Source organism: Esox lucius, chromosome 21 (assembly GCF_011004845.1).
Source record: "Esox lucius isolate fEsoLuc1 chromosome 21, fEsoLuc1.pri, whole genome shotgun sequence".
Lineage (NCBI taxonomy): Eukaryota > Metazoa > Chordata > Actinopteri > Esociformes > Esocidae > Esox > Esox lucius.
Genome location: NC_047589.1, coordinates 31,595,335 through 31,616,969, shown reverse-complemented (window position 1 = coordinate 31,616,969; position 21,635 = coordinate 31,595,335). Strand labels below are relative to the sequence as shown.

The 21,635-nt window shown below is 44.7% G+C and overlaps 1 protein-coding gene across 3 annotated transcripts in view; it reads left to right on the top strand.

The window, feature by feature from the left end:
* map3k22 (mitogen-activated protein kinase kinase kinase 22) overlaps positions 1 to 21,635 on the top strand; it is a 54,849-nt gene that overhangs the window by 25,677 nt on the left and 7,537 nt on the right. For all 3 annotated transcript variants that reach the window (XM_029116208.2, XM_029116206.2, XM_029116207.2), the window contains exons 8-16: positions 537 to 651; positions 2,593 to 2,726; positions 4,443 to 4,516; positions 6,558 to 6,622; positions 9,591 to 9,662; positions 11,201 to 11,296; positions 15,748 to 15,896; positions 16,124 to 16,255; positions 18,306 to 18,435. In XM_029116208.2, the coding sequence (XP_028972041.1) occupies positions 537 to 651; positions 2,593 to 2,726; positions 4,443 to 4,516; positions 6,558 to 6,622; positions 9,591 to 9,662; positions 11,201 to 11,296; positions 15,748 to 15,896; positions 16,124 to 16,255; positions 18,306 to 18,435 (967 nt within the window). The remainder of the gene's footprint in view (positions 1 to 536; positions 652 to 2,592; positions 2,727 to 4,442; positions 4,517 to 6,557; positions 6,623 to 9,590; positions 9,663 to 11,200; positions 11,297 to 15,747; positions 15,897 to 16,123; positions 16,256 to 18,305; positions 18,436 to 21,635) is intronic.

The window sequence follows — 21,635 nt, the reverse complement described above, 5'->3', positions numbered from 1 at the left end:
TTTACATTTAAGGCTTATTATGCTGTTATTCATTTGAGAGAAAAGGTTGTCAACATTGTACAGTGCTTCTCAAAAGATTGCACCCACCTACTTAATCAAGGGGAATTTCATTATTGTTATTGTAGACTTTTTTTTTAAGATAACACATGCAAAAACATTTTTATACAGTACTTATAAAGTTGTATACAATTCTCAACCAGCTTCATGAGTTCATCACCAGGAATGTATTTCAATTAACAGGTGTGTCTTGTTAAAAGATCATTTGTAGAATTGCTCTCCTTCTTATTGTGTGAGGGTGGTTATACACAAGACCATCATTATGTCTGTACTGTACTGAAGGACAACACAAATAAGCAGTCAGAAACAACAGTCCGTCATTACTTTAAGACATAAAGGTCAGTCTATCTGGAACATTTCAATAACTGATATGCATAAAAACGGTTCCTTCTCATTTCCCCAGTTCCCCAATGATGTCAATTCACCATGATGTAATTGCTTTTTCACTTCCTGTCTTGTCCACTTCCTGTGTCATCTAGTTTCTACAGGTGGGCAGCAGGGACAAACAGAGTGAGATGAGGTCATCCCGTTCTCTAGGTGACCTGAAGGGTTCCCTACTCAAGGGCTCAGATAGGGTCCGCAAACACTCAACAGGTTTGTGAGCAAATATGTGCGCACACACACACATGTGTATAAACACACACACACATGCGTATAAACACACACACACATGCGTATAAACACACACACACATGCGTATAAACACACACACACATGCGTATGAACACACACACACATGCGTGGGCAAATTCACAGTGACGCACAGTCACACACAGTAATAGAGTGGCACATCAAATTAATCTGAAGGTGTAGCAGATATGAGACAGACAGACAGAGAGAGACTCAGAAATACTGAGAGTAAGACAGACTGGAACAAAACTGTGACGAGTACCTGTTTTCATACTAATCCTTCTTGAAGATTTATAGCTATATCAGCTCTTCACAGCTGCACCATTTAAACAGCGAATTAGGTCCAAAACAACTGACTGTTGATGATCAGTCTAAATGTATCTGCTGTTCTGGTCATGTGGTACTCTGCTGTTCTGGTCATGTGGTACTCCACTGTTCTGGTCATGTGGTACTCTGCTGTTCTGGTCATGTGGTACTCTGCTGTTCTGGTTCAGTTGTACCGGCCTGTGGTTGCATCTTCAGAGTGTGGGTCAACCACACCTGGTGTCTTTACAGACATTGTCAACCCGTACCTGACCCACACACTTGGTTCTAGGAGATCACTGTTGTCCCGGTGCCAAAAAACTTTAATGACTATGGCCCTGTCCCAACAAACCCTGTTATAACCAGGTGATTTGACAGGCCCACATTATATTGTCAGGATCACTGGACCCATAACAATCAGCCTAGCACCACAGATCCATGCAAGAAGACATTTTCAGGGGAGACTATAGGGATGAATTCAACACATTTTGTCCTTCCAAACTCATCACCAAGTGCTCACAGCACCTGGTCTGAACACCTGTCTTTGTAACTAGATTATGGACTGTCTGATGGGTAGACCTCAGGCTGTGAGGGTTGGCCATAACACCTTGTCCTTCCTCACTGGGGCCCCCAGGGGTGTGTCCTCAGTCCTCTGCTTTACTACCTGACTCTTAACACTGGGGCCCCCAGGGGTGTGTCCTCAGTCCTCTGCTTTACTACCTGACTCTTAACACTGGGGCCCCCAGGGATGTGTCCTCAACCCTCTGACAGCCAACTGACAGCCAACAGTGATGAGTCAGCCTATAGAGTGGAGGTAGTCACCCTGGCATGGTGGTTCTTGGACAACAAACTCTCCACCAAATTAACAATGTTGACTTTAGTAAGTAGAGGAGGGAACCGATAGTTGAGCGAGTCATCACCTCAGCATTCGTATAAAGACTCCCTGGGTCCTTTCAAAACACTGTCCTGATTTGATGCCTTTACCACCTATTGTGGGAACTGCTTCTTATTGGTTGCCTCATGGTCTGGTATGGAAATTGCTCCTGATTTGTTGCCTCATGGCCCGGTATGGAAACTGCTCCTGATTGGTTGCCTCCAATCCCCTACTGTTGGTCAGATGCTGACATTAATGGAGGATAGGGTCTCATTTAGATGTTCAGAGACCCTTTCTATGTACAGTAGGTCAGACTGCTGGACGCTTGACCTGACCACCTATACCAACACTGCTCAACTGAGCAAACATGCACCAACACATACTCAACACAAACAAGTATATTTTAATTTTGCAGTAGAATTGACTTCCTCTGTATTGTCTGTTTATAAAATACCAGTTCCAGCATTCTTAGTGTGATTGGGATGACATGGAGGCTAATTTAGGTGAAACAAAACATTACTATTTTTCACATCTAGCTTCTCTTGATTTGTAGCGTGCAAATCGTATTTCTGCGATCCTTCTGGTCAATTATGTGTGAAACAAATTTCACTAACCTTCAAAACTCTCAAACCACCTAATGGTGCCCTAGGGTGAAGAACAGAGGTGTTGCAGTACAAGGACAGTGTACAGTAGCTACATCCTGTTGTGTTTTATCTCACCTCCTCCAGGTTCCCTCCATAGCGGCCGTAGGTCCCCCCCTCCAGGATCGGTGCCTGAGGAGCAGCAACTGATCGCCAGGCAGGGCTCCTACACCTCCATCCACTCTGAGGGAGAGTTCATCCCTGAGGGACTGGACCAGAGTGTAAGAACCAAGCTATCCTCTCTGTCTTAATACACTGAACAAAATTATAAATGCAACACTTTTTTTTTGCCCCCATTAATCATGAGCTGAACTCAAAGATCTAAGACTTTCTCTATGTACACAAAAGGCCTATTTCTCTCAAATATTGTTCACAAATCTGTCTTAATCTGTGTAAGTTAGCACTTCTCCATTGCCGAGATAATCCATCCACCTCACAGGTGTGGTATATCAAGATGCTGATTAGACAGCATGATTATTGCACAGGTGTGCCTTAGGCTGGCCACAATAAAAGGCCACTCTAAAATGTGTAGTTTCACTATATTGGGGGGGTTTGGGGGGGTCCAAAAACCAGTCAGTATCTGGTGTGACCACCATGTGCCTCACGCAGTGCAACACATCTCCTTCGTATAGACTTGATCAGGTTGTTGGTTGTGGCCTGTGGAATGTTGATCCACTCCTCTTCAATGGCTGTGTGAAGATTCTAGATATTGGCAGGACCTGGAACACGCTGTCGTATACGCTGATCCAGAGCATCCCAAACATGCTCAATGGGTGACATTTCCAGCCATGCAAGAACTGGGATGTTTTCAGCTTCCAGGAATTGTGTACAGATACTTGCAACATAGGCCCATGCATTATCATGCTGCAACATGAGGTGATGGTCGTGGATGAATGGCACAACAATGGGCCTCAGGATCTCGTCATGATATCTCGGTGCATTCAAAATGCCATCAATAAAATGCACCTGTGTTCGTTGTCCATAACACACGCCTGCTCATACCATAACCCCATCGCCACCACGGCCCACCTTCCTCATGAGTCATCCGTGAAGAGAACACCTCTCCAAAGTTCCAGATGCCATTGAATGTGAGCATTTGCCAACTCAAGTCGGTTACGACTATGAACTGCATTCAGGTCCAAACCCTGATGAGGACGACGAGCATGTAGATGAGCTTCCCTGAGACGGTTTCTGACAGTTTGTGCAGAAATTCTTTGGTTATGCAAACCGATTGTTGCAGCAGCTGTCCGGGTGGCTGGTCTCAGACGATCTTGGAGGTGAAGATGCTGGATGTGGAGGTCCTGGGCCGGTGTGGTTACACATGGTCTGCGGTTGTGAGGCCGGTTGGATGACCTGCCAAATTCTCTGAAATGCCTTTGGAGACGGCTTATGGTAGAGAAATTAACATTCAATTCACGGGCAACAGATTTGGTGGACATTCCTGCAGTCAGCATGCCAATTACACGCTCCCTCAAAACCTGCGACATCTGTGGCATTGTGCTGTGTGATGGAACTGCACATTTTAGAATTACCTTTTATTGTGGCCAGCCTAAGGCACACATGTGCAATAATTATGCTGTCTAATCAACATCTTGATATACCACACCTGTGAGGTGGATGGATTATCTCGGCAAAGGAGAAGTGCTCACTAACACAGATTTAGAGAGATTTGTGAACAATATTTGAGAGAAATAGGCCTTTTTGTGTACATAGAGAAAGTGTTGCGTTTATAATTTTGTCTAGTGTATATAACATTTTTCAGATGGTTTAAAAATTATAAAGGCATTTTGAATTGACTAAACTTAGAAAATAACAAAGGCACTTAAAATGTACTATACCATTGAAATGCTAAACTTTGAAAATACTATGTCTTTCTCTCTGTCTGGGCCTGGCTTGGTAGGTCTAATAATGATGTAATTATGTTTTATGTTATTCAGCTGCTGGAGCCATTTGGTAGTGCAGACACCTCTCTGTCCAGCAGCTGTCAGTCAATAGACCAGGCATTAGACAGGTGAGATTCTTTACTATTTCATATTTCACATCTACAGTTCACACACACACACACACACACACACAAGGTTGCAATTTCAGAATGAATGGTGACTGGCCCAGTGTTATATGGACTGAGGACTTGCCCAGTGTTATATGGACTGAGGACTGGCCCAGTGTTATATGGACTGAGGACTGGCCCAGTGTTATATGGACTGAGGACTGGCCCAGTGTTATATGGACTGAGGACTGGCCCAGTGTTATATGGACTGAGGACTGGCCCAGTGTTATATGGACTGAGGACTTGCCCAGTGTTATATGGACTGAGGACTGGCCCAGTGTTATATGGACTGAGGACTGGCCCAGTGTTATATGGACTGAGGACTTGCCCAGTGTTATATGGACTGAGGACTGGCCCAGTGTTATATGGACTGAGGACTGGCCCAGTGTTATATGGACTGAGGACTGGCCCAGTGTTATATGGACTGAGGACTGGCCCAGTGTTATATGGACTGAGGACTGGCCCAGTGTTATATAGACTGAGGACTGGCCCAGTGTCATATGGACTGAGTACTGGCCCAGTGTTATATGGACTGAAGACTGGCCCAGTGTTATATGGACTGAGGACTGGCCCAGTGTTATATGGACTGAGGACTGGCCCAGTGTTATATGGACTGAGGACTGGCCCAGTGTCATATGGACTGAGGACTGGCCCAGTGTTATATGGACTGAGGACTGGCCCAGTGTTATATGGACTGAGGACTGGGGAACAATCGCAGGAAGTTCTCCTGGTCCATTTTCCCAGCAGGCACTGTGCCCATTCATCCCAAGTCTCCTGCTGTTTCTACACACGTCACTTTGTCAGGCCTGAACACACACGGCATTAGATGACAGCGTTCGTGAGCTGAATGTGTGGAGAGAGTAACGGCAGGCTGTTATCAGTGTTTGTTTAGGTGGTCGGCAGACACTCTGTTTCAGGACAAAGTTGTCTTTGACGTTTACCTGGTCGGTTCGGCTACATTTTTTCCAGGGGAAGCAGCCAGGAACACGGAACAACTATGACAGCTCTGTATTTCAGCTTACTGTACCTTTAACATTGACATGATTATAAAGGTTATAAAGCTCATCAGCTGTTAGTTATTTTCTAAATCTGGTTATAGACGTAATGAAGATAGTATCATGTATTACTGTTGTTATGTGAAAGTTCAAGTAGATTTTATAGATATTATATCAGGTATTACAGATGTTAAAGAGGTTATATGATGTTTTATAGAAATAGACACACAACACCTTCCACAAGACAATTACAAAACTCTGTTGTCATTCATTAGAAAAGTGGTCTGAGCTAATATTCATTTGAAGTTGGTAGGGATGATTGAAACATGACCTCAGTAACAATAGTCAGTGTTTTCACCATCGGGTCTACATGATGCCCATGACTCCGTGAGCCTTCAGGGTAGAGCCTGATGAGTCCACTGGTAGAAAAGTACAGTGAGCCTGATCAGTCCACTGAGGGAAAAGTACAGTGAGCCTGATCAGTCCACTGAGGGAAAAGTACAGTGAGCCTGATCAGTCCACTGAAGGAAAAGTACTGTGAGCCTCATAAGTCCACTGAGGGAAAAGTACAATGAGACTGATCAGTCCACTGAGGGAAAAGTACAGTGATCCTGATCAGTCCACTGAGGGAAAAGTACAGTGAGCCTTCAGGGTAGAGCCTGATCAGTCCACTCGGGGAAAAGTACAGTGAGCCTGATCAGTCCACTTGGGGAAAAGTACAGAGATCATGTAGGGTAGAGCCTGATCAGTCCACTGAGGGAAAAGTACAGTGAATCAACTCCTTTCTGCTAGCAATAGAAAGACGTGGTTCAGGCCATAATAAAACCCAATATGCAGCTTGTGTTTCCTGTTAAGGTTTGTCTACATGGGTGCAGTAGCTCAAGTTCTCCTCCACACAGAAATGTGTGTAGTGGCTGCAGACAGACAGGTTGTGACATGGACACTCCTTCCCCTGATGAACCCCCCTCTGTCCAGACTCATTTTGTCCTCTTTTTTTCTCTCCTCAGCCCTCCTTTCTCCCAAAACAACCGAGACAACAACTACCTGAACCTCAACTATGAAGGATATAAAGGTAGACATGCATCAATACGTATAAATTCACAATTTAAATGTACAAGTAAATCAGTCGGTATATATTTACAAATGATATAAAGGAACACATAAATCAATACATATAACTTCACAATGGTATAAATGTACAAATAAATCAATAGGTATATCTTTACAAATGTAACATTAACTTACAACATTAACAGCAGATGTCTACCAATAGTGATTTTTTTTTTTACATATTGCCCTTTTAACGATGTAAGGCTTGATTTAAAAGTTCCAATAATAACACTCCAAAATTCACACACTATGATTCTAAAGCTAGATTCTCATTGTAGCAAATTAAATCAAATGAAGATATAGCGCCTGTAGAGATTATTATAATGCCACAGGGCTTTTTCCAGCGCTGATCTCACCATTTTCACTATTAAAGGTGCAGTCAGGGACTTATGCAAATGACAAATGCCTTTTGAACTAAAACCCTTTTTCCGAAAAAGTTGGGACATTCTGTAAAATTCTTATAAAAGCAGATTGCAATAATGTGCAAATCATTTATGTCTTATTTAATTGAAAATAGTACAAAGACAACATATCAAATGTTGAAAATTAGATTTTGTATTAGTTTTGGGAAAAATACATGCCCATTTTGAATTTGATGCCTGCAAAATGTTTCTAAAAAGTTGGGGCAGGTGCATGTTTACCACTGTGTTGCATTACGTCTTCTTTTAACAATACTCTGTGAGAGTTTGGGAACTGAGAAGACCAATTGCTGTAGTTTTAAACATGAAATGTTTTCCCATTCTTGCTTGATATAGGATTGCAGCTGCTCAACAGTTTGAGGTCTCCTTTGTCGTATTTGTCATTTCATGTTTTCAATGGGTGACAGGTCTAGACTGCAGGCAGACCAGTATAGCACCCAGAATCGTTTACTACAGAGCCATGCTGTTGCAGTATGTGAAGAATGTGGTTTGGCATTGTCTTGCTGAAGTAAGCAAGGCCTTCCCTGAAAAAGTCGTTTTCTCGTTGACAGCATATGTTGCTCCAAAACCTGTATATATAGTTCAGCATTAATGGTGCCTTCACAGATGTGCAAGTCACCCTATGCCAAGTGCACTTATGCACCCCCATACCATCATGGATGCTGGCTTTTGAACTGTGCGCTGATAACAAGCCGGACAGTCCCTCTCCTGTTTAGCCCGGAGGACGTGGCTTCCATGATTCCACTTCACCTCAGTCCATCTTGAATGAGCTTGGGCCCAGAGAAGGTGGCAGCGTTTCTGGATCATGTTTATATATGGTTTAATTTTTGCATGGTAGAGTTTTAACTTGCATTTGTGGATGCAGTGACGTACTGTGTTCAGAAGTGTTCCTGAGCCCATACGGTGATACTACAGAAACTTGTCTGGTTTTAATTCAGTGCCGTATGAGAGCCGGAAGACCATTCAATCTTGGTTTTCAGCCTTGTCCCTTGCATATCAAGATTTCTCTGGACTCTCTGAATTGTTTAACAATATTATGTACTGTAGATGATGAGATCCCTGAATGCTATTTTACGTTAAGAAACGTTATTCTTAAATTATTGCACTTTTTGCTCGCACAGTCTTTCACAGAGTAGAGAAACCGCCCATCCTCACTTCTGACAGACTCTTGTTCTTTTAATATCCATTCATGTTACTGACCTGTTGCCAATTGATCTAATTAGTTGTTGAGATTACACAACCTTTCCAGTCTTTTGTTCCCTCTGTCCCAACTTTTTTGAAACCTGCCGCTGGCATTATTTAAAGTGGGCATATATAAGAAACAATAACATTTCTCACTTTCAACATTTGATATGTTGTCTTTGTACTATTTTCTATTTAATACAGGGTTTATATGATTTACACATCATGGCATTCAGTTTCTATTTAGATTTTACACATTATCCCAACTTTTTCGAAATGGGGTTGTACTATTTTGGTCTGTATGTGATCTTTGTCTGTACAGTAAGTCCATAGTCTATCAGTGTCATGAAAAAGAGCTCAGTTACCCCTGGACTTCCAGGTTTGAAAGCGAGAGGTTTTAAGGACATGGGGCACACACCTGCACATGCGTGACATAGTACACTATTTTCAGCGGCCATTTTGTCTCAACAGCACCACATCTTAATCACAATTTTAATGTTTAATTAATTCCTGAAAAAGTAAGTGTTGCAAGAACATAGGGGTTAGAGTTTTAACACTGTGGTGCAACAACATGTCCTGCCACTAAGTCCCTAATATTCTCACAACTTAGTCTGGTGCATCAATTCCCCATGAACCAGATAGTCCCGTCTCAATGCCTCTAGTCTCACTGCTTCTAGTCTCACTGCCTCTAGTCTAACTATGTGGCCTGTCTTCATGCTGAGAGATGTGTTATTTGTTTACCATTCTCTGTGAGGAGATTTTTCCTCTGTCCTTTTCGTTGCCAAATGCACAAAATAAACCTGTCGCCCGGGACAACAGACAAAAACACACATCTGACTAAACAGCTGCTTTCAATTGCAGCTCTGCAGCTCTGATGTGTGTGTGTGTGTGTGTGTTGGTAGGCATTTAGCCTATGTCAGTGTTTCTCCCCCACAAACCCGTAGTTAGTTGATGGTTCACATAGGCTAACAGGCTTACGGGTTAGCAGGCTAAAGCTAACAACAGCCAATCTAATCCCTCATATTTGAAGATTTGAAAAAGTAGCACATCAGAACTAGATAATTATAGTTGTCCATTGACAATATGTTCAGGTTATGTTATATTAGTATAGTGACAGTATCTCCATACTATTTTAGTCTGTTGACCATATCTCTATATTATTCTAGTATCTTGACAATATTTCTGTATCATGCTAGTGTGTTGACAAGCTCTCTATATTATACTAGTCTGTCATCATCTTTATATTATAATATAGTAGTGTGTTGAAAATATATATATATATTATACTAGTCTGTTGATTGACTCTGTGTCTCTCGGCTCCCTCTGCAGGTCGCCATAGTAAAGGAGGGACTTTCCCTCGTCAGTTTCACTTGTCCAATCGTAGCAAAGATTACAGCGACGGTAAGAGCTCTTTCTCTTGAACAGTGCTATATTCCCCTGCTAACAACAGACATGTTCCTTTGGCCTGAGCTGTACATGGCCACTCTCTGGTGGAGACAAACACTTCCTCAAACCTCACTGATTTGGCTGCATTCTGTAAGGAACACGGGGTAAAATCCTTCAAAAAAGATGTCAGACTGATTAGTGGCCATAGGAGATGTATTTTTTTTATTATTTGACCTTTATTTAACCAGGTTGGCCGATTGAGAACAGATTCAACCTGGCCAAGACCAAACGTGCAGGACAACATCCGCTTACACACAGAGAACACAGAGTGCAAAATACAAACGCAGTACAGAGTCGATATACAGTTAATGCAATAACAAAAGTACAAATGCCCTAGAGAGTCTAAGTGTAAAATGCTGCACAGTGTTATACAGTTTGTGTAAAGTGTGGTGTATTTTGCCAGGTTGGTCAGTTAGTGTGCAAAAGTGGTGTGGCAAAGACAATAGAGAGCATTACACTAGGGCATACCTGTGCAAAGAGTATGGTGCAAAGGAGCGATAATATAGGACACTTGCGCAGATCAGAGTGCAAATGTGCCATGGGGCATGACAGAGATTATACAGGCAGCTATATGCAAGAACTATGTGCCCATGATGGAGGAGAGTTTACACGTACAATGAACGTTCAGCAGCTCAGACAGACATGCTTCAAGGCAGTGAGGGGAATGAGGATCTCCAGTTTCAGGTTTTTTGTAATTCGTTCCAGTCGTTAGCAGCTGAGAACTGGAAGGAGTGGCGGCCAAAGGAGGTGTGGTCTTTTGGGGTGACCAGAGAGATGTACCTGCTTGAGCGCAGGCTGCGGGTTGGTAAAGCTAAGGTGACCAGTGAGCTTAGGTACAGTTGGGCTTTGCCTTAATTTCAGTGGCTAGGAAAAACTCCCTAAGAATGCCAAAATTTAGGAAGAAACCTAGAGGGGACCCAGGCTCAGAGGGGTGAGTCTATTGGAGAGAGGGCATCTCAGTGGCAGTGAGAGCCCACCTGGCAAGACAGCAAGGGTGGACAGTATCAAGCCTTTCTGGTCACCTTCACGCCCCTTGGCCAGGCTACACCTAATCATATTCTGTGCTGTAGAGATGAGTTTTTAGTAGACACTTGAAAGTTTGCACTGAGTTTGCATTTCTAACTTTAATTGGCAAATCAGTCCAAAGTAGTGGAGCTCTATGAGAAAAGGCCCTGCCTCCGGCTGTTTGTTTAGAGATTCTAGGTACAATTAAAAGGCCTGCATCTTGCGATCGTAGGTTATGAGTAGGTATGTATGGCTGGATCATTTCAGCAAGGTAAGTATGAGCAAGTCCATGTATTGATTTATAGGTTAACAGTAAAACCTTAAAAGTATTGACTATCCCTGTAGGGTTAACATTGTATATATTAATTGAAAGATAGATGGTTATTATATTTAAATTGATTTAATATAGATAGAGAGATAGAAAACAGAAAACAATAGCTTGTGTATAAAATGAACATCTAAGATCCTCTGTGTGTGTGTTGGTCTAGGTCGGAGGACGTTCCCTCGGAGCTTCATGCCCCAGGAGAACGTATTCCAGCTGGTTCCATCCAGTCGTACACGAAGCTACAATGGCGCCCCGAACTGTGAGTACAGACCCGTTGCAGCCCCCTAACTTCACTTGTCACTGTCTACCTCACTGAAGACAGATTCATCCCCTGTCTACCCCACTGAAGACTGACTCATCCCCTTGTCTACCCCACTGAAGACTGACTCATCCCCTTGTCTACCCCACTGAAGACAGACTCATCCCCTGTAAACCCTACTGAAGACTGACTCATCCCCTGTCTACCCCACTGAAGACTGACTCATCCCCTTGTCTACCCCACTGAAGACTGACTCATCCCCTGTCTACCCCACTGAAGACTGACTCATCCCCTGTCTACCCCACTGAAGACTTACTCATCCACTGTCTAAACTGCTGAAGACTGAATCATCCCCTGTCTTCCCCAATGAAGACTGACTCATCCCCTGTCTACCCCACGGAAGACAGACTCATCCCCTGTCTACCTCACTGAAGACAGACTCATCCCCTGTAAACCCTACTGAAGACTGACTCATCCCCTGTCTACCCCACTGAAGACTGACTCATCCCCTTGTCTACCCCACTGAAGACTGACTCATCCCCTGTCTACCCCACTGAAGACTGACTCATCCCCTGTCTACCCCACTGAAGACTTACTCATCCACTGTCTAAACTGCTGAAGACTGAATCATCCCCTGTCTTCCCCAATGAAGACTGACTCATCCCCTGTCTACCCCACTGAAGACAGACTCATCCCCTGTCTACCCCACTGAAGACTGACTCATCCCCTGTAAACCCTACTGAAGGCTGACTCATCCCCTCTCTACCCCAATGAAGACTTACTCATCCTCTGTCTAACCTGCTGAAGACTGACTCATCCCCTGTCTACCCCACTGAAGACTTACTCATCCTCTGTCTAACCTGCTGAAGACTGACTCATCCCCTGTCTTCCCCAATGAAGACTGACTCATCCCCTGTCTACCCCACTGAAGACTGACTCATCCCCTGTAAACCCTACTGAAGGCTGACTCATCCCCTCTCTACCCCAATGAAGACTTACTCATCCTCTGTCTAACCTGCTGAAGACTGACTCATCCCCTGTCTACCCCACTGAAGATTGACTCATCCCCTGTCTACCCCACTGAAGACTGACTCATCCCCTGTCTACCCCACTGACGACAGACTCATCCCGTCTACCCCACTGAAGGCAGACTCATCCCTTGTCAACCCCCATCCTCCTTCCTCTCCTCACCTACTTTAAAACAAGTTCAATGAACTGAGGATAGGAACAAAAAAGAGGAATGATTTAGAGGCAGTGCTGTAACTGGTTTTGTATGAAAGGAGACTGGTTATTACCTAGCGCCTCACATCAATGAACTGCGGAGAGGAACAAAAAAGAGGAATGATTTAGAGGCAGTGCTGTAACTGGTCTTGTATGAAAGGAGACTGGTTAGTACCTAGCGCCTCACATGACAGTTAGGGGTGCTTTTATTGAATTTTATGGATTATTCTGTAGTAATAAGTGTTCATTTTGGCATCCTTTTTTATTTAGTCTAGTAAAAACTTTTGTTGTTTAGAAAATGATTTAGTTATTGTCAAAATGAGAAAACTGTGTGCCATTTTAATCATATTTTAATAAAATGTAATGTATTTCCTCATTGACCTATAGTAAGCAAATATCACTTACCTCACGGTGGGTGAAGTTAGCTAGCTATTTGTAGGTGAAAGCGTCATATTCAGCGTTATCAGACACTTTTGGCGAGTAGCCAATGAGTGTATGGGAACAAGATAAACCAATCCTAAAATGTCAGTTAATGACTCATATGCTGTCACTTCCTCTAATGCCATCCTAATACCAGGCTTGAATTGCTTACTCAGAATATAACAGAAATCAGCTGCTTGTTAAATAACAGTAGGCTACATATATAGTCAATTCATCTAGTAGAACCAGCAGCACTGGCCAGCGGTGTAGCGCTGGGGATTAATAGCACAGCTTCAATCCAAACCTTGTCTGTAGTCTAGTCAGGCACCTAATCTCACAGTTGTTATTATAGTCGATCAAAATAAATAACATTTACGTTTTTTCTAGACGTATTTAGTCAGTTATTGTCTTGTCAATTTCCACTGAAATTTATTTTTGTCACAATTTTTGTTGATGAAGTTAACACTGATAGAAATGTAGATAGTGGTGCAAAACATTTTATGGATAAAGGAAATACTATGAAAAAGGGTATGGTAATAAAGATTACACTACCCACTACTGAAGGGAAGCTAATGGATTGCTACCAGCTACCAATTAAAAAGTAGCATTCATCACTATCACTGTTACAGCTCACTAATTACATGATCCAGCCCAGGTCATCAAGACTCTATGCTGGGGTCAGCCTGGAAGGTTAGGTTACTATGAGATGAGACCAGCCCAGGTCATCAAGACTCTATGCTGGGGTCAGCCTGGAAGGTTAGGTTACTATGAGATGAGACCAGCCCAGGTCATCAAGACTCTATGCTGGGGTCAGCCTGGAAGGTTAGGTTACTATGAGATGAGACCAGCCCAGGTCATCAAGACTCTATGCTGGGGTCAGCCTGGAAGGTTAGGTTACTATGAGATGAGACCAGCCCAGGTCATCAAGACTCTATGCTGGGGTCAGCCTGGAAGGTTAGGTTACTATGAGATGAGACCAGCCCAGGTCATCAAGACTCTATGCTGGGGTCAGCCTGGAAGGTTAGGTTACTATGAGATGAGACCAGCCCAGGTCATCAAGACTCTATGCTGGGGTCAGCCTGGAAGGTTAGGTTACTATGAGATGAGACCAGCCCAGCTGCTGTCTGTCTGGTTAACTGTCTGCTCTTCTCAAGATGTCCCTGGCTGACCAACACGTGCCCATAAACATGCCTGCACACACACACATGAAATAACACTGTTCGAACACAACATCTACAAACACAATATCACAACACAACATCACCAAACTATGCAATTCATCTGCAGAACAGATCACAAAACAACAGAAAGCCTACAAGTTCTAGTAAATTACAACCCTATTCCCCAAAAAGTTGGAACATCTCTTAACAAATTAAGTTAATTGGCAACAGGTCAATAACATGATTGGGTATAAAAAGAGCATCTCAGAGAGGATGAGTCTTTCAGAAGGAAAGATGGGGAGGGGTTCACCGCTTTGTGAAAGACTGCACAGGCAAATTGTGGAACAATTTAAGAATAACGTTTCAATTGTAAAATTGCAAAGATTTGGGGGATCTCATCATCTACATCATCTGATCTTTGGGACCGCAGGCTGCACTGCATTAAGAACAGACCACATTCTGCAGTGGAAGTCACTGCATGGGCTCAGGCACAATTGCACACTGCAAGTTAAAACTTTGCCATGCAGAGAAGGAACCATATATAAACAAGATCCAGAAATGCTGGGCCCAAGCTTAATTCAAATGGACTGAGGCGTTGTGGAAAACTGTTCTGTAAATGTAAATCAAAATGTAAATGTTTTGGGAACAATGCTGCGTCCTCCGGGCTAAAGAGGAGAGGGACCATCTGGGTTCTTATCAGCACACAGTTCAAAAGCCAGCATCCGTAATGGTATGGGGGTGCATTAGTGCTAATGACATGGGTTACTTGCACATCTGTCAAGGCACCATTAATGCTATATACAGGTTTTGGAGCAACATATGCAGCCATACAGATTGTCTTTTTCAGGGAAGGCGTTGTTTATTTCAGCAAGAAAATGCGAAACCACATTCTGCATGTCTTACAAGAGCATGGCTCTGTAGTAAAAGAGTCTGGGTGCTAAACTAGCCTGCCTGCAGTCCAGACCTGTCACCCATTGAAAACATTTTGCACATTATGAAACTAAGAATACGACAAAGGAGACTGAACTGTTGAGCAACTGAAATCCTATATCAAGCAAGAATGGGAAAACATTTCACTTTCAAAACTACAGAAATTAGTCTCCTCATGTCCAAAATGCTTACAGAGTATTGTTAAAAGAAGAGTTGACGCAACACAGTGGTGAACATGCCCCTGACCCAACCTTTTTGAAACATGTTGCTGGCATCAAATTCAAATTGAGCATGTATTTTTCCAAAAATAAGAACATTTCTCAGTTTCAACATTTGATATGTTGTCTTTAAATATAAGCATACATGATTTGCACATCACTGCATTCTGATTTTATCAGCATTTTACGCAACATCCCAAATATTTTGGAAACAAATAAACCCCCAGTTGTTGTTTAACCCCACCAGTAGACACACCCAGCTGACCCCCAGTCGTTGTTTAACCCACCAGTAGACACACCCAGCTGACCCCCAGTCGTTGTTTAACCCCACCAGTAGACACACCCAGCTGACCCCCAGCCGTTGTTTAGCCCCACCAGTAGACACACCCAGCTGACCCCCAGCCGTTGTTTAACCCCACCAGTAGACACACCCAGCTGACCCCCAGTCGTTGTTTAACCCCACCAGTAGACACACCCAGCTGACCCCCAGTCTGTGTTTCAGCTCCACGGGCACCGGTCAACTGGCGCCAAGGGAAGTTGTTGGGGCGCGGGGCATTTGGGGAGGTATATCTCTGCTACGACGCAGATACTGGACGGGAGTTGGCAGCCAAACAGGTGCCCTTTGACCCTGACTGTCAGGAGACCAGCAAGGTGAGTGGGAGGGGCATATTTACCTTTTGAGGGGGAGGACTCAATGTGTGGGAGGGACCAATTTACCCATTGAGGGAGGAGTCAAGGTGTGGGAAACGTTGGGATCACAGATTCACTTTCGAGGTAGAGGTGTTTAGCTGACATTTATCATTTACTCATCTAATGACCTCGAGACAATCATGTACACTGTGTACGTCATCTAGATTGTTCTGATCCCACCCACTCAGGAGGTGAACGCTCTGGAGTGTGAGATCCAGTTGTTAAAGAATCTGCATCATGAGCGTATTGTCCAGTACTATGGATCCACTAGAGACCTAGAACAAAGGAAACTCACCATCTTTGTGGAGTTCATGCCTGGGGTGAGTTGAATGGTCATTCATATGATGTGTAATCCTTGCGTTGCTTATAGTCTTAGCATTGCATATTGTCTTAGCATCACTTATTGTCTTAGCATCACTTATTGTCTTAGCATCACTTATTGTCTTAGCATTGCTTATTGTCTTTGCATCGCTTACTGTCTTTGCATCGCTTATTGTCTTAGCATTGCTTATTGTCTTTGCATCGCTTATTGTCTTTGCATCGCTTATTATCTTAGCATCGCTTATTATCTTAGCATCGCTTATCCTTTAAGCACCACTTTCTATCGACATTTAGGTCAGCAGAATTAGAATTAGTTTTTTTAATTGTTTACTGTCCTGATCATTGAAAGTTTATTTTCATTGAGAGGATCTTTTCTGCTCCTCCAGCATGACAGAATGACATTGTGGAAAACCCAAATAGCCCTAAAGCCCCCTTGTACTAGTATCTTGGTATTTGGCTTGAGAAAATGTAAATAAGAAATTCAGTCATTAAATTATAATTTTCTAAATGTATGATTCAATCATACACACAAAAAAAAACGACTTTGGAGAGCTCAGTGTTACTCTGAATTAGTAAAGAAGCTGACATTTATTTGACAGAAATAGAGGCTGTCTGGTAGCAGATTAGAGAATGAGGCCAAGTCATGTGGAGTGAAGGGTGGAGGATTCTGGGAAGAATGGAAGAGAGAAGAGAGTTCAGGGCTTTTTGTTTTGTTAGCCTGTGGTCTCTCTGGCCAGTCGCAGACGTGATCGAGGGGGTCTCATTTCCCATGAAAACAAGAAGTTAGGGCAACGTGGCCAGACGAAGGTGTATGTAATGGAAGGATAGCTGAGCGTGATCGAGGGTATTTTTATGTTTCTGTTTTGAAAATGGAAAACATCCTTCTGAAGTCGTAAAGGTTCCCGGTGTTTAAGTTACACAGGGAAAACAGTCCAGCTCAAACCGGGTCAACATCCAGAAGACTGCAGCGGCTCCAGCTTCATAACAGGACACTCTGAGTGTGGTATTGTTCTCTGAAAATGATCTCATACCTCAGCCACGGCTCACTCTGAAGCAGCGTTTCTAAAACTAAATGCAGTTGTCGGTCGTAGTGGTTTTATCTTCCAACAGTTGTGTCACCAACTTTGTTGGTTTAATCTACAAAATATTGACTGTAAAACAATTGCAGCTCATTCAGAATGCTGCTGCTAGAATGTTAACCAGGACCAAGAGAACAGAGCACATCACTCCGGTTCTTAGATCTTTGCACTGGGTTCCAGTCAGTTACAGAATAGATTTCAAAGTGATGCTTTTAGTCTTTAAATCTCTGAATGGGCTAGGCCCTGAATACATTTCTGATATGTTTGCAGAATATAAACCGAGCAGGGCTCTTAGATCCATGAACACAGGTCAGCTAGTAGAGCCCAGAGTCCAAACTAAACATGGAGAAGCTGCGTTTAGCACTTAAGCTGTACAAAACTGGAATAAACTACCAGAAGATCTTAGACGTGCCCCAAACATATACATTTTTAAATCCAGGTTAAAAACACTTCTCTTCTCACGTGCCTATGACTGAGCACTTAAACTTAACCACACTATTTAGCCATATGGCTTCCTATGTTTTTATCCCATTTTTTATCTTTATATGTTTTCTCATTGTATTTTTTATTATTATTATGTTGGTTTCATGTTTGTTTGTTTTTTTAAGCTATTTTATTTTTATATTTTTTTCTTTTTCTTTGTGAAGCACATTGATTGTTATGATGTTTTTTATATTACCCTATTTCTTTGATTTATTTTGTTATTACATTTCTATCTTTGTATAAATACATTTGCTTGCTTGCTTAAAAATGCTTCAAGTCACGGGCTGAAAAAAACCTGTCTGTTTCAGACATTTTGATGTGTGTCTGTCTGACAGTCTATGTCTGTCTGTCTAAACCTGTTTATGTCTGTCTGTCTGACAGTCTATGTCTGTCTGTCTAAACCTGTCTATGTCTGTCTGTCTGACCTGTTTATGTCTGTCTGTCTGACCTGTCAATGTGTATGTGTGTCTGTCTGTCTGTATCTCAGGGCTCAATTAAGGACCAGCTGAAGTCCTACGGAGCACTGACAGAGAAGGTGACCCGACGCTACACCAGACAGATCCTCCAGGGGGTGTTCTACCTACACAGCAACATGATCGTACACAGGGACATCAAAGGTCCGTGCACACTCATATCATCCTATATCTAGTCTGGAACATCCATCCTATATCTAGTCTGGAACTACCTTTCTATATCTAGTCTGGAACTACCTTTCTATATCTAGTCTGGAACATCCATCCTATATCTAGTCTGGAACTACCTTTCTATATCTAGTCTGGAACATCCATCCTATATCTAGTCTGGAACTACCTTTCTAAATCTAGTCTGGAACTACCTTTCTATATCTAGTCTGGAACATCCATCCTATATCTAGTCTGGAACTACCTTTCTATATCTAGTCTGGAACTACCTTTCTATATCTAGTCTGGAACATCCATCCTATATCTAGTCTGGAACTACCTTTCTATATCTAGTCTGGAACATCCATCCTATATCTAGTCTGGAACTACCTTTCTATATCTAGTCTGGAACATCCATCCTATATCTAGTCTGGAACATCCATCCTATATCTAGTCTGGAACTACCTTCCTACATACCATACCATACCATCTTCTTCCGCTTATCCGGGGCCGGGTCGCGGGGGCAGCAGTCTAAGCAGGGATGCCCAGACTTCCCTCTCCCCAGACACTTCCTCCAGCTCTTCCGGGGGGACACCGAGGCGTTCCCAGGCCAGCCAGTCCCTCCAGCGTGTCCTAGGTCTTCCCCGGGGTCTCCTCCCGGTGGGACAGGACCGGAACACCTTCCCAGGAAGGCGTTCCGGAGGCATCCGAAAAAGATGCCCAAGCCACCTCAGCTGACCCCTCTCGATGTGGAGGAGCAGCGGCTCTACTCTGAGCTCCTCCCGGGTGACCGAGCTTCTCACCCTATCTCTAAGGGATCGCCCGGCCACCCTGCGGAGAAAGCTCATTTCGGCCGCCTGTATCCGGGATCTTGTCCTTTCGGTCATGACCCAAAGCTCATGACCATAGGTGAGAGTAGGAACGTAGATTGACTGGTAAATCGAGAGCTTCGCCTTGCGGCTCAGCTCTTTCTTCACCACGACAGACCGATACATCGACTGCAATTACTACGACAGACCGATACCACGACAGACCGATACAATTACTGCAGAAGCTGCACCGATCCGTCTGTCAATCTCCCGTTCCATCCTTCCCTCACTCGTGAACAAGACCCCTAGATACTTAAACTCCTCCACTTGAGGCAGGCACTCTCCACCAACCTGAAGTGGGCAAGCCACCCTTTTCCGACTGAGGACCATGGCCTCGGATTTGGAGGTACTGATTTTCATCCCCACCGCTTCACACTCGGCTGCAAACCGTCCCAGCGCATGCTGAAGGTCCTGGTTAGAAGGGGCCAACACGACAACATCATCTGCAAAGAGCAGAGACGAAATTGTGTGGTCCCCAAACCTGACACCCTCCGGCCCCTGGCTGCGCCTAGAAATTCTGTCCATAAAAATTACGAACAGAACCGGTGACAAAGGGCAGCCCTGCCGGAGTCCAACATGCACTGGGAACAAGTCTGACTTACTGCCGGCAATGCGGACCAAGCTCCTGCTTCGGTTGTACAGGGACCTGACAGCCCTTAGCAAAGGACCCAGGACCCCATATTCCCCAAGCACCCTCCACAAGATGCCGCGAGGGACACAGTCGAATGCCTTCTCCAAATCCACAAAACACATGTGGATTGGTTGGGCAAACTCCCATGAACCCTCCAACACCCTGTAGAGGGTATAGAGCTGGTCCAGTGTTCCACGGCCCGGACGAAAACCACACTGTTCCTCCTGAATCCGAGGTTCTACTATCGGCCGTATTCTCCTCTCCAGAACCCTGGCATAGACTTTCCCGGGGAGGCTGAGAAGTGTGATCCCCCTATAGTTGGAACACACCCTCCGGTCCCCCTTCTTAAAAAGAGGGACCACCACCCCGGTCTGCCATCCCAGAGGCACTGTCCCCGACCGCCACGCGATGTTGCACAGGCGTGTCAACCAAGACAGCCCCACAACATCCAGAGACTTGAGGTACTCAGGGCGGATCTCATCCACCCCGGTGCCTTGCCACCGAGGAGTTTCTTGACCACCTCAGTGACTTCAGCCCGGGTGATGGACGAGTCCACCTCTGATACCTCATCCTCTGCTTCCTCAATGGAAGAAGTGACAGCGGGATTGAGGAGATCCTCGAAGTACTCCTTCCACCGCCCGATGACATCCTCAGTTGAGGTCAACAGCTGCCCACCTCTACTGTAAACAGCGTTGGTAGGGCACTGTTTCCCCCTCCTGAGGCGCCGGATGGTTTGCCAGAATCTCTTCGAGGCCAGCCGATAGTCCTTCTCCATGGCCTCACCGAACTCCTCCCAGGCCCGAGTTTTTGCCTCCACAACCACCCGGGCTGCAGCCCGCTTGGCCTGTCGGTACCCGTCAGCTGCGTCAGGAGTCCCACAAGCCAACCAGGCCTGATAGGATTCCTTCTTCAGCTTGACGGCATCCCTTACTTCCGGTGTCCACCACCGGGTTCGGGGATTGCCGCCTCGACAGGCACCGGAGACCTTACGGCCACAGCTCCGAGCGGCCGCTTCGACAATGGCGGTGGAGAACATGGTCCACTTCAATATCTCCAGCCTCCCTCGGGATCCAGTCGAAACTCTGCCGGAGGTGGGAGTTAAAGATCTCTCTGACAGGGAGACTCGGCCAGACGTTCCCAGCAGACCCTTACAGTACGCTTGGGCCTGCCGAGTCTGTCCAGCTTCTTCCCCCGCCATCGGATCCAACTCACCACCAGGTGGTGATCAGTTGACAGCTCCGCCCCTCTCTTCACCCGAGTGTCCAAGACATACGACCGCAGGTCAGATGAGACGACAACAAAGTCGATCATCGACCTGCGGCCTAGGGTGTCCTGGTGCCACGTGCACTGATGGACACCCTTATGCTTGAACATGGTGTTCGTTATGGACAAACTGTGACTAGCACAGAAGTCCAATAACTGAACACCACTCGGGTTCAGATCAGGGGGGCCGTTCCTACCAATCACGCCCCTCCAGGTGTCACTGTCGTTGCCCACGTGGGCGTTGAAGTCCCCCAGTAGAACAATAGAGTCCCCAGTCGGAGCACTTTCCAGCACCCCTCCCAGAGACTCCAAAAAGGTCGGGTACTCTGCACTGCCGTTCGGCCCGTTGGCACAAACAACAGTGAGAGACCTATCCCCGACCCGTAGGCGCAGGGAAACGACCCTCTCGTTCACCGGGGTAAACTCCAACACAT